The following is a 13245-nucleotide window of genomic DNA, read 5'->3' on the forward strand; positions in this document are numbered from 1 at the left end:
CCATCTGCAGTGCCAAAGGTTGCTTATTCCTGGACTGGGAGATTGATAAACCTGGTTCTTTTTAGAACGACACAGAAAATCTGGGATGTTTGGACTGGTCAAGGACCAGAGAGACACCATGGAATAGAACAGCTGATTTTTACAATACGGGGTTACAACCGTTTATAAATGTCAACAAAACAGAAACACGTTTCAAAGCAGAAAACTTGCCAAACAATATACACTAAGCACAGGTGAAAAGGTCCACAAAATTAAAAAAAAAAAAAAACATAAATAAGATATATGGTGTACCATGTCGCCACATGTTCTGTCTGGCAAAGTGTGAGTCTTAAAAATAGGTTTAGATAAAAGTATCTAGTAAGCAGTTAACATAAGCTGAGCTTCATCTTTACTGCCATTTTTACTGCCAGGAAAAAAAAGAAAAATCTACATTGGTCATATAGAGACAGAGGAGAGGGACAGAATGTGGTGGTAAGTGGGCAACGGTACATACAGGTTACCAAAATATTTCCATAAAGCGACTATTGGAGCTTCTATGGTTTATATTACTAGTTGCAATGTTTGCTGGTAAAATAAATGACATGAGGAGGGGGTGGGGAATTACATCTTTATATAAACCCACTCACACTTGGCCATACAAACACATCAACTTTTTGCAATAGATCTTTGAGTGGACCTGTCACTTTAAGCAAAATTAAAGAGGACATGTCCCCTAACAATTGTACTCTCAATCCCATCGATACAGATATGGATGGAAGATCAGACTAAGCGAGACGCCAATAATAAGCCATCCATGGATTGTGACAAGAATAGAAAGTCAATCACGGTTCTCTTTTAAATTAATTTAAACACACCGTAGAGGTTACATGTGCTGCATCTGTATAATTGGCAGAGTTTTACATGTTCTTCCACAATATGTTCTGATATTAAACATCATCAGGAGACATTAAGTATTTAACCAGAACAATTTACAAAATAAATATTCACAGAAATATAAAGTGACACATACCCAGAAAGAGTTCAGTTTTTCCTTTTATTTTCTCACACAATATACCTGAGCTGAATATGTACACGTATATACAATAAGTCCTGGGAAATATCACTGCACACGATAATTTCACATTTTCTATCCTTTTATACATTTCATTTAGGGATATGAAAAATAAATTAATTTATGGATATAGAAAATCCATTAGAAAATATCTGGGCTTCACAAATACATAAAGAGATGTGTCCCTAATCTTTGGTCAATTTCTTTAAAAAAAATAAATTAAATATTTAAACTCTCAAAAATATATGTACATATGGAAAACACATTCCAAAACGCTTTGTCCAGATAATATTTACATTTTGTGCAGTTTATAATAATAAACAAAAAGGAGTGTCCTTTGTCAGCACAGTCACAGTGTTCCTGAAAGTTCTGGCATTCGTTTTTCAACAAAGCCTTCCAGCGTATGTCCAACAATCCAATAAAAAAAAAAAAAAAAAAAGGATCTATAAAAAAAATAAAAATAAGAATAGAATTGCAAATTAAGTAACATTACAAGATCAGCATTAAAATTCACAAAGAGGAAAAAAAAAAGAAAAAAGGTAGATTGTTTTAATTTAATTGAGTGTGGGCAACATTTTTAACTTATGGTAAATTGTAAGCCAAAAGGCCTTTATTTTGCCAGTTAGAGGTTTTTAGTGGTTAACTGGACATATATTTAGTTTATGTTGATAGTATGACTGCATTTAAAGGGAAACTCTAGTGCCAGGAAAATAAAATAGCTTTCCCCTCATTCAAGCCCTCTTTAGCTTACCTATTTTATTAAATAATGTGAACATTCAAAATCGTTTATCCTTAAGTACGGAATCTCGTTTTCCTCGACGACGGGAAGAGCGTCTAATTCCTGTGGGTGATGAAATGGAAGTTTAAAATACAATTCAACATCAGAAATAAATATTATATATATCTCAATAGCATTTAATCAGTCTATTACCAACAGAAGGCATTATATTATGATAATAATTGCAAGACAGAAAAATGGTAATGGATCAATTTAACAAACTGCTGAATTCCCTAAGGAAAATGTATCTAATTTTCAAAAACTTAAATTTTCCAGCATTAAAATGAGAAATTGATCCAAGTCTCAGTTTTCACGATCAACCTAGCCAAACAAAATAGACCCTGCTATTTTCAAAAAGGATGTCATAGCAATGGTAGTTAAATCAAATTCCAGCCAAACTCATCTTCTACAAAGGTAAAAAATAAAATATATATATACACACACACATATATAATAAACTAGGGTTCATGTGAGGTATGGGTACAATTTGTTTGTCTGTATAGGGGGAGGGGGAGAGGGGGTCGATTAAACAAATTAAGAAAAATTAGTTACTGTTCATGAAAACCTAAATCAGCAGAGGTAGAGATTCAGTTATTTTCAGACAACTGAACGGAAGTTGAATCACATGACCTTTTAAGGACATGCCCTTGTCAGTGCTTTCTTTAAGTCCCCTAATTATAGATTAAGAAAATGGTGTTTACCTTCAGTATTAGAGGTAGATGCCAGATCAGATGACTGATCACTTGGAACATGCACAGGTGTTGGTTGAACCCCTATGCTAAGCAAAGTCAAGGTTGAAGGTTTTCCAGGAAGCATCTCATGAGCAGAAATACAGGAATCCAAAGCATTAAGTCCTTTCTTGGCCACATCAGAATTTGCCAAGTCATTTGTCATACTGCGCTTAGCCTTCTTGGCATACGGCTCTAGGTTAGAGTCCATGGCCTTAGTAAATGATTTGTCACCAGACCATGTATTTTGAGGTTTATACACAGTATTTCCATCGGTGGGATTTTTCGATCCATTGCAAGTTGGTCGGTTAGGTTCAGGATATTGCATTCTCTCTACAAGATGTGAAATTCTTTGCAAATCATGCTGCAATAAAGAAGAATTATTTCCTGGAAGACCATTGTGTTGTCTTTCCGGCAGTACATAATTCTCTTGATCTATATTTCTCAGATCTGGTACGGAGGGTAAAGCAGGTGCCCGTTTAGCCTTTTCATTGAGGAGAAGCTTGGGCTGTGATGTTGGACCATTAGCTGTAAGACCACCCTGCTGTAAGGGTAAAATGTCAAATCCATTTAATGCAGAAGGGCATCCCGTACGTCTCTTTTTAATAGAAGGTCCAGTGCTTTTATATTTGGTTCCATTCTCCAGAGCAATATACGATTTGTGAGAAAGCTTATTATGCATTTCCAAAACTTCAGGGTACAAAGTATTGTAGCTACAATATTGGCATTTATTAATGTTCAGGAAGGCAAGCATGGCAGGATATTTTTGGTTATCTTCAGCAGTTGTTAAACTCAAATTTAATGGCAATGACTGAGGATTTATAGGAGGGGTTGTATGACTTCCTTGATGAAGTCCAAGGTCATCAGTCACTTCCATCTCTTCAGATTCAGATTGGCCAGGTAGTGCTTCATCAACATCACCATTAAGGAGGAGTGGTGGTCTAACAGGGTCCCCATTTCCCAAAGGTGGATTTAAATCTCCAGATGTGTTTTGCAAAGAAGGAAGAAGTTTATATGGTTTCATTGGAGGTTTGCGGTCTTCTTTAGGAGTATTCACTTCCTCACTATCTGGTCTGGCTTCTTTTAATGAAGAGTTTGCAGATTTTTGAGAAACTATTTTACTCATCTGCTTCACTTTAGCACTGGCATCTTCTTCCTTAAAGTGATGATGGTGTCGCAAATGGTATTTTAAAGAGGTGGCTTGTGCCGAGGTATAATCGCACATTTCACACTCGTATGGTTTTTCACCTGCAATGATAAAAACATCTGTTAGAAGCGAGCTGTCAAAAGGCATTATTATACATGAATTTATAGAGGAGTTAGCAGAAATAAACCCCCAACATGTAAACTAGTCATTCATTCAGTGCAATTTAAATCAACATAGTTGTGTTCCCTGAAACGATTTGGTCTGTTGAAATTCACATTTTTTTATTAACTTTTAAGAAAGGGCCAAATAAATCTTAGAAGTATCCGAAAAAAAATGAGCCTCGATTTAATTTTTTTTTTTGGAGAAGCGTTTCATATCAATAAATTGTTTGGATCCACTTTTACATTAATTTAATATTATGACTTAGTTACATTTTTAATATTGTAATAGTTTGATATTATTTTTTTTTATAAACTGATATGTATAAGCATTTCAGAATTTCCATTATAAGACTTTAACAAACCATCTTAAATGTAACTTACCCGTGTGTGAACGGATATGGACAGTCAAATAGTAATTCGATCCAAAACTCTTTCCACAATAAGTACATTTCGGAGATTGGGATTTCTTTTTTTTCTTGTTGTTATAATCTTCGATATTTTCTAAGAGGATATAGGGAAAGGCAAAAACAGAAAAAGCGACATTAGTTATGGTTCCCAAGAGTACTCTCTTATAATGGTAATTTCTCAATTATACACTTACTTATCCAGTGAAATTGTGCATTTTCTTTTTGAGAAATAAAATAACATCCTAAAGCAGTCTTCCATCAACTAGGGCAATGCCACTTGTTAGAGAAGACATTTAGTTTTTCAAGGTTCGACAAGGCGATTCCTCATCAGGAGTAAGAATGGGGTGGGGTTATTTATTTTATAATGAGGAATCACTGGATGGGATATAAAAAGCTATTTGTTTTCAGAAGGGTAAAAGTGAAGCAATCACAGATATCTAGCTCTTCTTGGCAGAATAGACTTCAATGCCTAATTTTCAGGGACCTGCCACAAGAGGGAGCCATCGTCCTAAACTCTTATTTTGTTGCAATTTGCAAAATTAAAAAAAAAAATATCCAATAATTATGCACACTGAACATTTTTTCTAACTGTTTAACAGAGAATGTGTTAGAATCGTAGCAGATGAAGGTCTTACCTGCTTGCATAGGTTCACTACTTGTATCTTCTGGCATTTCCCCCAAACTAACTTGCATTGGGGTTTGTTGATGTTCCACATTGGCTGTGGTATCTGAAGAAACAGATGGACTTCCACTTGCACTACTCATTGAGGAACATTCAGAATCACTCCTCTCCTTTTTGTGCACTTGTAAGTGCAACACAAGCTGGTGATAGGTTTTAAAATATTTCCCACAGTCTTTACAGAGGGTTGGCCTGTCATTCTCAGTCAGTGCAGTTTGTTGTCGATCTGGTGAAGGCACTTCATTTGGACTATTTTCATGATTTTGGTCGGGCAAAGGAACCTTTTGGGTAGCATCCTTAATCTTAAGAATCACAGGTTCACCCTTTCTCACACTGTTTTTTATTTTTCTTCCCTTGACGGTTGAAGGGTCTGCATCAGCATTTGCTCTGTGTATAGCTTCTTTTGCTTTCTCGTCACGGTCATCCAATTTCCCTGTGGTGTCCAATCGCCATGTTTGACAACTGACCACTGGATCCAGTGCTGCGATCCACATTACGGAGTGTTTTGGTTTCTCTGGAGAAGATGATTTGGGCTTTAGGTTTAGAAAACCCATGAAGACACCCTTTTCACGTTCTTCTTTATCCAGCTTATTGCCATCAGATGAAAAAGAAACATTTGCAGAGAGTGTTGAAGGTGGAGCAATGGGATTAATTTCAGGTGTTGGTCCAGTTGAATAGTTTTTAGTAGCATCAGATTTTGCTATATGTATTTTACAATGCTCTCTAAGGATATTTTTGGTATAAAAAAGGCCACAAAACATGCACTTTTTCAAAGTACTGGATAGCGGTTTGTCAGATTGTTCTTGAATGACACCGTTTATTGTAACAGGTTCATCAAGGCCTGGCTGATCATTCTTAATGTCCTTTGATTTTCTGTTCTTTTTCCGGCCCTTCAGTGTCCCACCATGTGTTATTGCATGGGTTTTTAAACACCAGGTCTTCTTGCATCTTTTTCCACAGTTTGAACAATGATATGGGTATGCATCCCTGTGTTTAATCAAGTGGCTTTCCAATTCCTCTGAAGTAGAACAGGTGTATGGGCACACCTCACATTCAACAGGTTTGTTGTCACTGTCAATACTGGTGGTGGGATCTTCATTGTGGCCTAAGAAATCTTGGTCGAGACCTTCCCCATCTGATTTGACACCCTCATTATCAGAACTGAGGCACTCATTTTCAGGAGCAAGAGCAGTGGAATGCTGATGGACTATGAGATGCTCTAGGAGTTCTTCATTGCATCTAAAAGTTGTCTTACAAAATGAGCAAGCACAAAGAAGACACCCCTCCATCTGTGCAGAAGATATCTCCTGGGGAGGTTTTGGTGAACTGGTACTGTCAGATGCTAATTCAAGGGTTGAATGTGACTCAGCTGAACGACCTAGACTTTGAGTATCATCCGTGAACTCTGAAGCGGACTGAACTGGCATCTTTGGCACTAGGTTCTGAAATTATAGTGGTATCTCTTTGTGGTGTAATTTTCTCTGCAAATGTTTTATAATCACATGATGAGTATTTAAAAAAATTGACAAGTGCGAAGGTAGACCAGAACGTTCAGTACTGCTGCAAACTCAGAAATCCAAGATGTCCACAACTAAAATGAAAGAATAAAACAAATTTACATGAATTTCAGGTTCATTCAAGCATAAGCATTATCATGCAAAACTTACAAAATGCACGTTGGAATTTCTAAAGTAAATCAAATTCAGTGACCAAATTTCAATGCATTTTCTTGCAGCACAATACGTTTGGGATTTAGAAATAAAATAATAGTGTTAAACTAAACAATGTGTTTGCTGAATTGAAAACAAGATATGAAATATTAGTCCTGACAGCAATGTGGAAAATGTAGTTTAATAAAGTATTAAAACGCAATACACACAGCAGAATACAGGGGGAGACACACACTGTAAAAACACAAGGGTAAATGACAGGTTATTGAAAAGCCTGATGCATGGTCTACACATTCAGTTAGTTCCTGAGTATATGTTGGATTAAAATGGGGAGAATTCAGGAGAAGGAGGAGACATACAATGTGCAAACTATTCCAAAACCCCATTATAAAATAAATAATAATAATAATAATAATGTAGTACCATCATTTTTGGTAAAGTCAATGTATATTAAACAGTAAATTGAAATGCATTTACAGCAGACCTGGAAAACTTAGGATTTAAAAGGAGAAGGTAACACTAATCTTATACTCAGCAGAATTGCAGATCTTCCCCCCTCACATTTGCCTAGTTAGGCTGCAAATGTGTATCATTTAACCTTCCATTCATTCTGATATTATGACAACAAGCAAATATTACACAAAAAGAGAAAAAATGACCTATAAAGAACACTCAATGTTTTAACAGCTACATTATAATTAACACAACAATATTGCACAGCAACAAAAAGTAACCCATGGTAAATAATTAGGAGGAAAAGAAGTCACAAATGGAGCATATTGCAAAGAAGGGCTAACACATTGCCAGTGTGGCTACAGAATTTGCAGGGGAATATTTCAAAATAAAATGATACTAGTCTTTTAGCAGAGGAATTAATGAAGTTTGATATAGAAGAGCACTGAATGGAGTCTGGCCAAATAAACCAGAATGAGATATTAGCAAACCTTATTTACTTTGGTTGTCGGGCTAGCAATACATTATAACACTGCATGCACTAAGAAGGGACATACAAATGCAATTTCTATTTAGCAATTTACAAACAAATCCATTGTACAAACTGTTTCCCTCATTTCCAGGATATCATAGCTTGATACACAGTAATTCGGATACAGAGCAATCCTCCTGTTTTGTCTAATCACCTCATTTTTGTAAACAATTTGATTAACATTATCCTGCAGGAGGCCTATTGTTCATAAACACAAATCAGCTTTCTAGAGGCAAAAGCAAACTGCAATGAAAAGTTCAGAAAGTCCGTTTTAACCCCTATGGTGCCAGGAAGATTCCCTTATCACATGCAGGCACAGACATGTGAGTGGAAGCACTTCTCACTCATGTTTATAAAAAAAAAAAAAAAAAAAGCTAACAAAAGCACCCAGTGTATAAATGGATATAAAATAGAAACTCACTGTAGAATACATGCAGTTGATTGATGAGATCAGCTCAGTACATACTGTTGTGATGTAACAATAGTTTGATGCAATACAAGCCCCAATCTGCAGACACACTAGAAGAATAAGAGACCAAGCCTGGCAGACATATTGCACAGAAGTGGGACTCCTCTTCACAGACACACACAGATGCATGCATGCATTAAGGAAGCCCTGTGGCCCAAGAAATTAACCATTGTCTTCCCAGGCTGCCATTGCACAAGCATTAGTCCATTAACATGCAGCAAAAGCATGCTGGGAAACCAAGCACTAACAAAAAGAACAAAGTTACAGACACAGGGACCAGATCACAAAACAAAACAAACCCCCTAAATGCACCATAGGTCTAGTGTCACTGTGCTCCCCCAGAACCCCCATCTAGATTGATTACAAGATAAAACCAAATAACCAGCAGCTGCAGGCAGGCTATAGGACGGATATCTGAGCTATTACTTCCTTCTTTTCTAAGTTTGCTATTCTACAGCAAGAAGCACTTTCCTACTTTGAATACTTTATGGTCGTTAGAAATACACATTATCATCCAAAATGCTGAAGAATAGATCTGCAATATGTTTATAGCACAGCAATGCTAGAATACAATGATAAAAACAATAAATAATAAATAATAATAATAATAATAATAAAGCAGCAATAAGGGACTCCTCACCTAGGGTATAGGGAACTTCAATCATATTCCAAAAAAGTGAAAAGACTCCCCAACACTTGTACAACAAACCTGCCCAAACCATCTATTAATTATAGACGCCAGTGAAAAGTCTGCTCAGAGATGCTGACTTCCTGTTGCTTTTTGTAAAGGACATAGGAGAATCCCCTCTCCTCCTCCTCCCCCCTACCCCTTACAGGAGGATAGCAAAGTTTCATTGTGTGCCAATAGCATGAGCCATGTATAAAGTACACAAAAAGCATCCAGCAGCCACAAATTAACAATATTTACACACACCAGGAGAGGGAGATAGTAAGTGATATAAATACACCCATGAAGGGATCTATAAATAAATTATCACACACGCATTTTTATACAGTTACTATACTATGAAAGGCTGGGGAGGGGCTGCTTTTCGAGGGAGGAGGGGGGGTAATTCTAGTAAGTTGGAAATAGAGAAATAGGGCTTATTTTATTATCTGCTTTCTGTTTGTCTCAGGTATATAGTTATTTATTATGATCTGCTGTAGGAGTATATTATGATTATACATCAAACTGTGATTTTATATCTATTGTGTATAAAGCTCATATCTATAACATTCCCAGATTACTCCATAAGATTGCAATATAACAATATTAAATAGCTATGTAACAAACTAACAAGTCAATGAAAGACATAAACTTTATCCCTGTTTGTCACCTAATGGAGTTTACAAAAATAACCCCCTCCCCAGCTCTCTAGAAAAGTCCCCCCTCCCTCCCTCCCTATTGTTATCTACACAACAGGAATATCAGTAACTATTCTACAAGCAAGCAGCACTGTTTGATCCATGGAGAAGAGGGTTTAAAAACAAATAATCTCTATAATAAAATGTTCCCAGTGTGTAGCAGGTATCAGTGTGCTCCCCATTAGTGCTGATCACTGTGCCCAGAAAATAAGGGGTGGGGGGGCAAGGATGGGGTGGGACACCTTGAAGACCCCCCTCCTCTCTATCAGTGAAAGGTTAGGTAATAAAGTAAAACAATCTAGGCATCTGGTCTCCCAGCATGGCCATACAAGGTTATCATAAAGCAGTTAGAAGTGGCAAGTTACCTGGAGATTTGGCTACCTTGGGTTCTTGTACCTGCTGCAGTTCTTGTTCAATTCATTTAAAGAACTCACTTCCTGATTGTCAGCCTAGAAGTGAATCTCTCTATATAGTGAGTCCTACTGGCCAATCCCCGCCCACTAATCACAATTACAATGTATCTTCCACAAACCTTTCTCCAGACATTCCCTAGATCTCTCGCATGTGATTGGCCAGTCACTGGACACTGTTTACAGGAGTGATATGCTAATGCATGTATTATCAGGGTAAAGCCAAAATATGGAGATACTCACTAAGTGGATTAAAAACAAAGCTCATTAAATCATTTAATATAGGGTATTGCTTTATTTGAAATGGTTGCTTATATACCTGGATATAGATAATGGACTATATTTATCCCCCTCTAGTGAAAGATCTAATGTTTTCCTGTATTATAATAAATATCTCACATGGTGACACTGTCAGTGAGAATATCCTGATTGCATTATAGTAACTGGACCTGAAACTCTTCAATAAACCTTAAATTATAGTGAATTAAAAGCAGAATGGTAACCTATAGGCTAAAGTGTTTAAACTTTGTTAGCTGTGTTACAATCAGCTATTGGCTATTGGCCCAACTTTTACAGTCCACTTCCAGCTGAGTACAATTCAATGTGTATCCATTCATGTTATAACATATCACTCATTTGTTTATAAATGGACAGCATTGAGCACAACTCACTCCATAACCCTGGTCCCCCCTTCCATGGATTCACAGATTATATAATAGATTGGAACAATTCTTCTCTTACACAGACACACACTTAGTGAGAGCCAAATGGTTAAATGGAGCAAAATGGCTGAATCTGCCAAGAGCTACAAAATGGTGGACACTGCCAGTAATTGTACTCTATAAACATAGCTTTCATTTACAGCATACATTCATATACACACTGCATACAGTCCTATAATATACAGCATATACACACTGCATACAGTATACAGTCTTATAATATACAGCATATACACATTGCATACAGTATACAGTCCTATAATATACAGCATATACACACTGCATACAGTATACACTCCTATAACATACAGCATATACACACTGCATACAGTATACACTCCTATAATATACAGCATATACACACTGCATACAGTCCTATAATATACAGCATATACACACTGCATACAGTATACACACCTATAATATACAGCATTTACACACTGCATACAGTATACACTCCTATAATATACAGCATTTACACACTGCACACAGTATACAGTCCTATAATATACAGCATTTACACACTGCATACAGTATACACTCCTATAATATACAGCATATACACACTGCATACAGTATACACTCCTATAATATACAGCATTTACACACTGCATACAGTATACACTCCTATAATATACAGCATATACACACTGCATACAGTATACACTCCTATAACATACAGCATATACACACTGCATACAGTATACACTCCTATAATATACAGCATTTACACACTGCATACAGTATACATTCCTATAATATACAGCATATACACACTGCATACAGTATACACTCCTATAACATACAGCATATACACACTGCATACAGTATACACTCCTATAATATACAGCATTTACACACTGCATACAGTATACACTCCTATAATATACAGCATATACACACTGCATACAGTATACACTCCTATAACATACAGCATATACACACTGCATACAGTATACACTCCTATAATATACAGCATTTACACACTGCATACAGTATACATTCCTATAATATACAGCATATACACACTGCATACAGTATACACTCCTATAACATACAGCATATACACACTGCATACAGTATACACTCCTATAATATACAGCATTTACACACTGCATACAGTATACACTCCTATAACATACAGCATATACACACTGCATACAGTATACACTCCTATAACATACAGCATTTACACACTGCACACAGTATACAGTCCTATAATATACAGCATTTACACACTGCATACAGTATACAGTCCTATAATATACAGCATTTACACACTGCATACAGTATACACTCCTATAATATACAGCATTTACACACTGAACACAGTATACAGTCCTATAATATACAGCATTTACACACTGCATACAGTATACAGTCCTATAATATACAGCATTTACACACTGCATACAGTATACACACCTATAATATACAGCATTTACACACTGCATACAGTATACACTCCTATAACATACAGCATTTACACACTGCATACAGTATACACTCCTATAATATACAGCATTTACACACTGCATACAGTATACATTCCTATAATATACAGCATATACACACTGCATACAGTATACACTCCTATAACATACAGCATACACACTGCATACAGTATTCACTCCTATAATATACAGCATGTACACACTGCATACAGTATACACTCCTATAATATACAGCATTTACACACTGCATACAGTATACACTCCTATAATATACAGCATTTACACACTGCATACAGTATACACTCCTATAATATACAGCATTTACACACTGCATACAGTATACACTCCTATAACATACAGCATATACACACTGCATACAGTATACACTCCTATAATATACAGAATTTACACACTGCATACAGTATACACTCCTATAATATACAGCATTTACACACTGCATACAGTATACACTCCTATAATATACAGCACTTACACACTGCATACAGTATACACTCCTATAATATACAGCATTTACACACTGCATACAGTATACACACCTATAATATACAGCATATACACACTGCATACAGTATACACTCCTATAATATACAGCATTTACACACTGCATACAGTATACACTCCTATAATAAACAGCATTTACACACTGTATACAGTATACACTCCTATAATATACAGCATTTACACACTGCATACAGTATACACTCCTATAACATACAGCATATACACACTGCATACAGTATACACCTATAATATACAGCATTTACACACTGCATACAGTATACACTCCTATAATATACAGGATATACACACTGCATACAGTATACACACCTATAATATACAGCATTTACACACTGCATACAGTATACAGTCCTATAATATACAGCATATACACACTGCATACAGTATACACTCCTATAACATACAGCATATACACACTGCATACAGTATACACTCCTATAACATACAGCATATACACACTGCATACAGTATACACCTATAATATACAGCATTTACACACTGCATACAGTATACACTCCTATAATATACAGGATATACACACTGCATACAGTATACACTCCTATAACATACAGCATTTACACACTGCATACAGTATACACTCCTATAATATACAGCATTTACACACTGCATACAGTATACACTCCTATAACATACAGCATATACACACTGCATACAGTAT

General features: G+C 36.1%; 1 protein-coding gene across 1 annotated transcript; it reads right to left on the minus strand.

Moving 5' to 3' along the window:
* Nucleotides 1-1808: 1808 nt before the first annotated feature.
* Nucleotides 1809-9870, minus strand: ZNF217 (zinc finger protein 217). Its single transcript, XM_063425929.1, has 5 exons — nucleotides 9806-9870; nucleotides 4908-6542; nucleotides 4247-4366; nucleotides 2531-3805; nucleotides 1809-1892 (listed from the first exon to the last, which is right to left on the minus strand). The coding sequence occupies exons 2-5, from the start codon at nucleotides 6376-6378 to the stop codon at nucleotides 1828-1830; spliced, it is 2931 nt and encodes a 976-aa protein (XP_063281999.1). The 5' UTR covers nucleotides 6379-6542; nucleotides 9806-9870; the 3' UTR covers nucleotides 1809-1827.
* Between the last annotated feature and the right edge of the window lie 3375 nt (nucleotides 9871-13245).

This window comes from Pelobates fuscus, chromosome 6, assembly GCF_036172605.1.
Source record: "Pelobates fuscus isolate aPelFus1 chromosome 6, aPelFus1.pri, whole genome shotgun sequence".
NCBI classification, from domain to species: domain Eukaryota; kingdom Metazoa; phylum Chordata; class Amphibia; order Anura; family Pelobatidae; genus Pelobates; species Pelobates fuscus.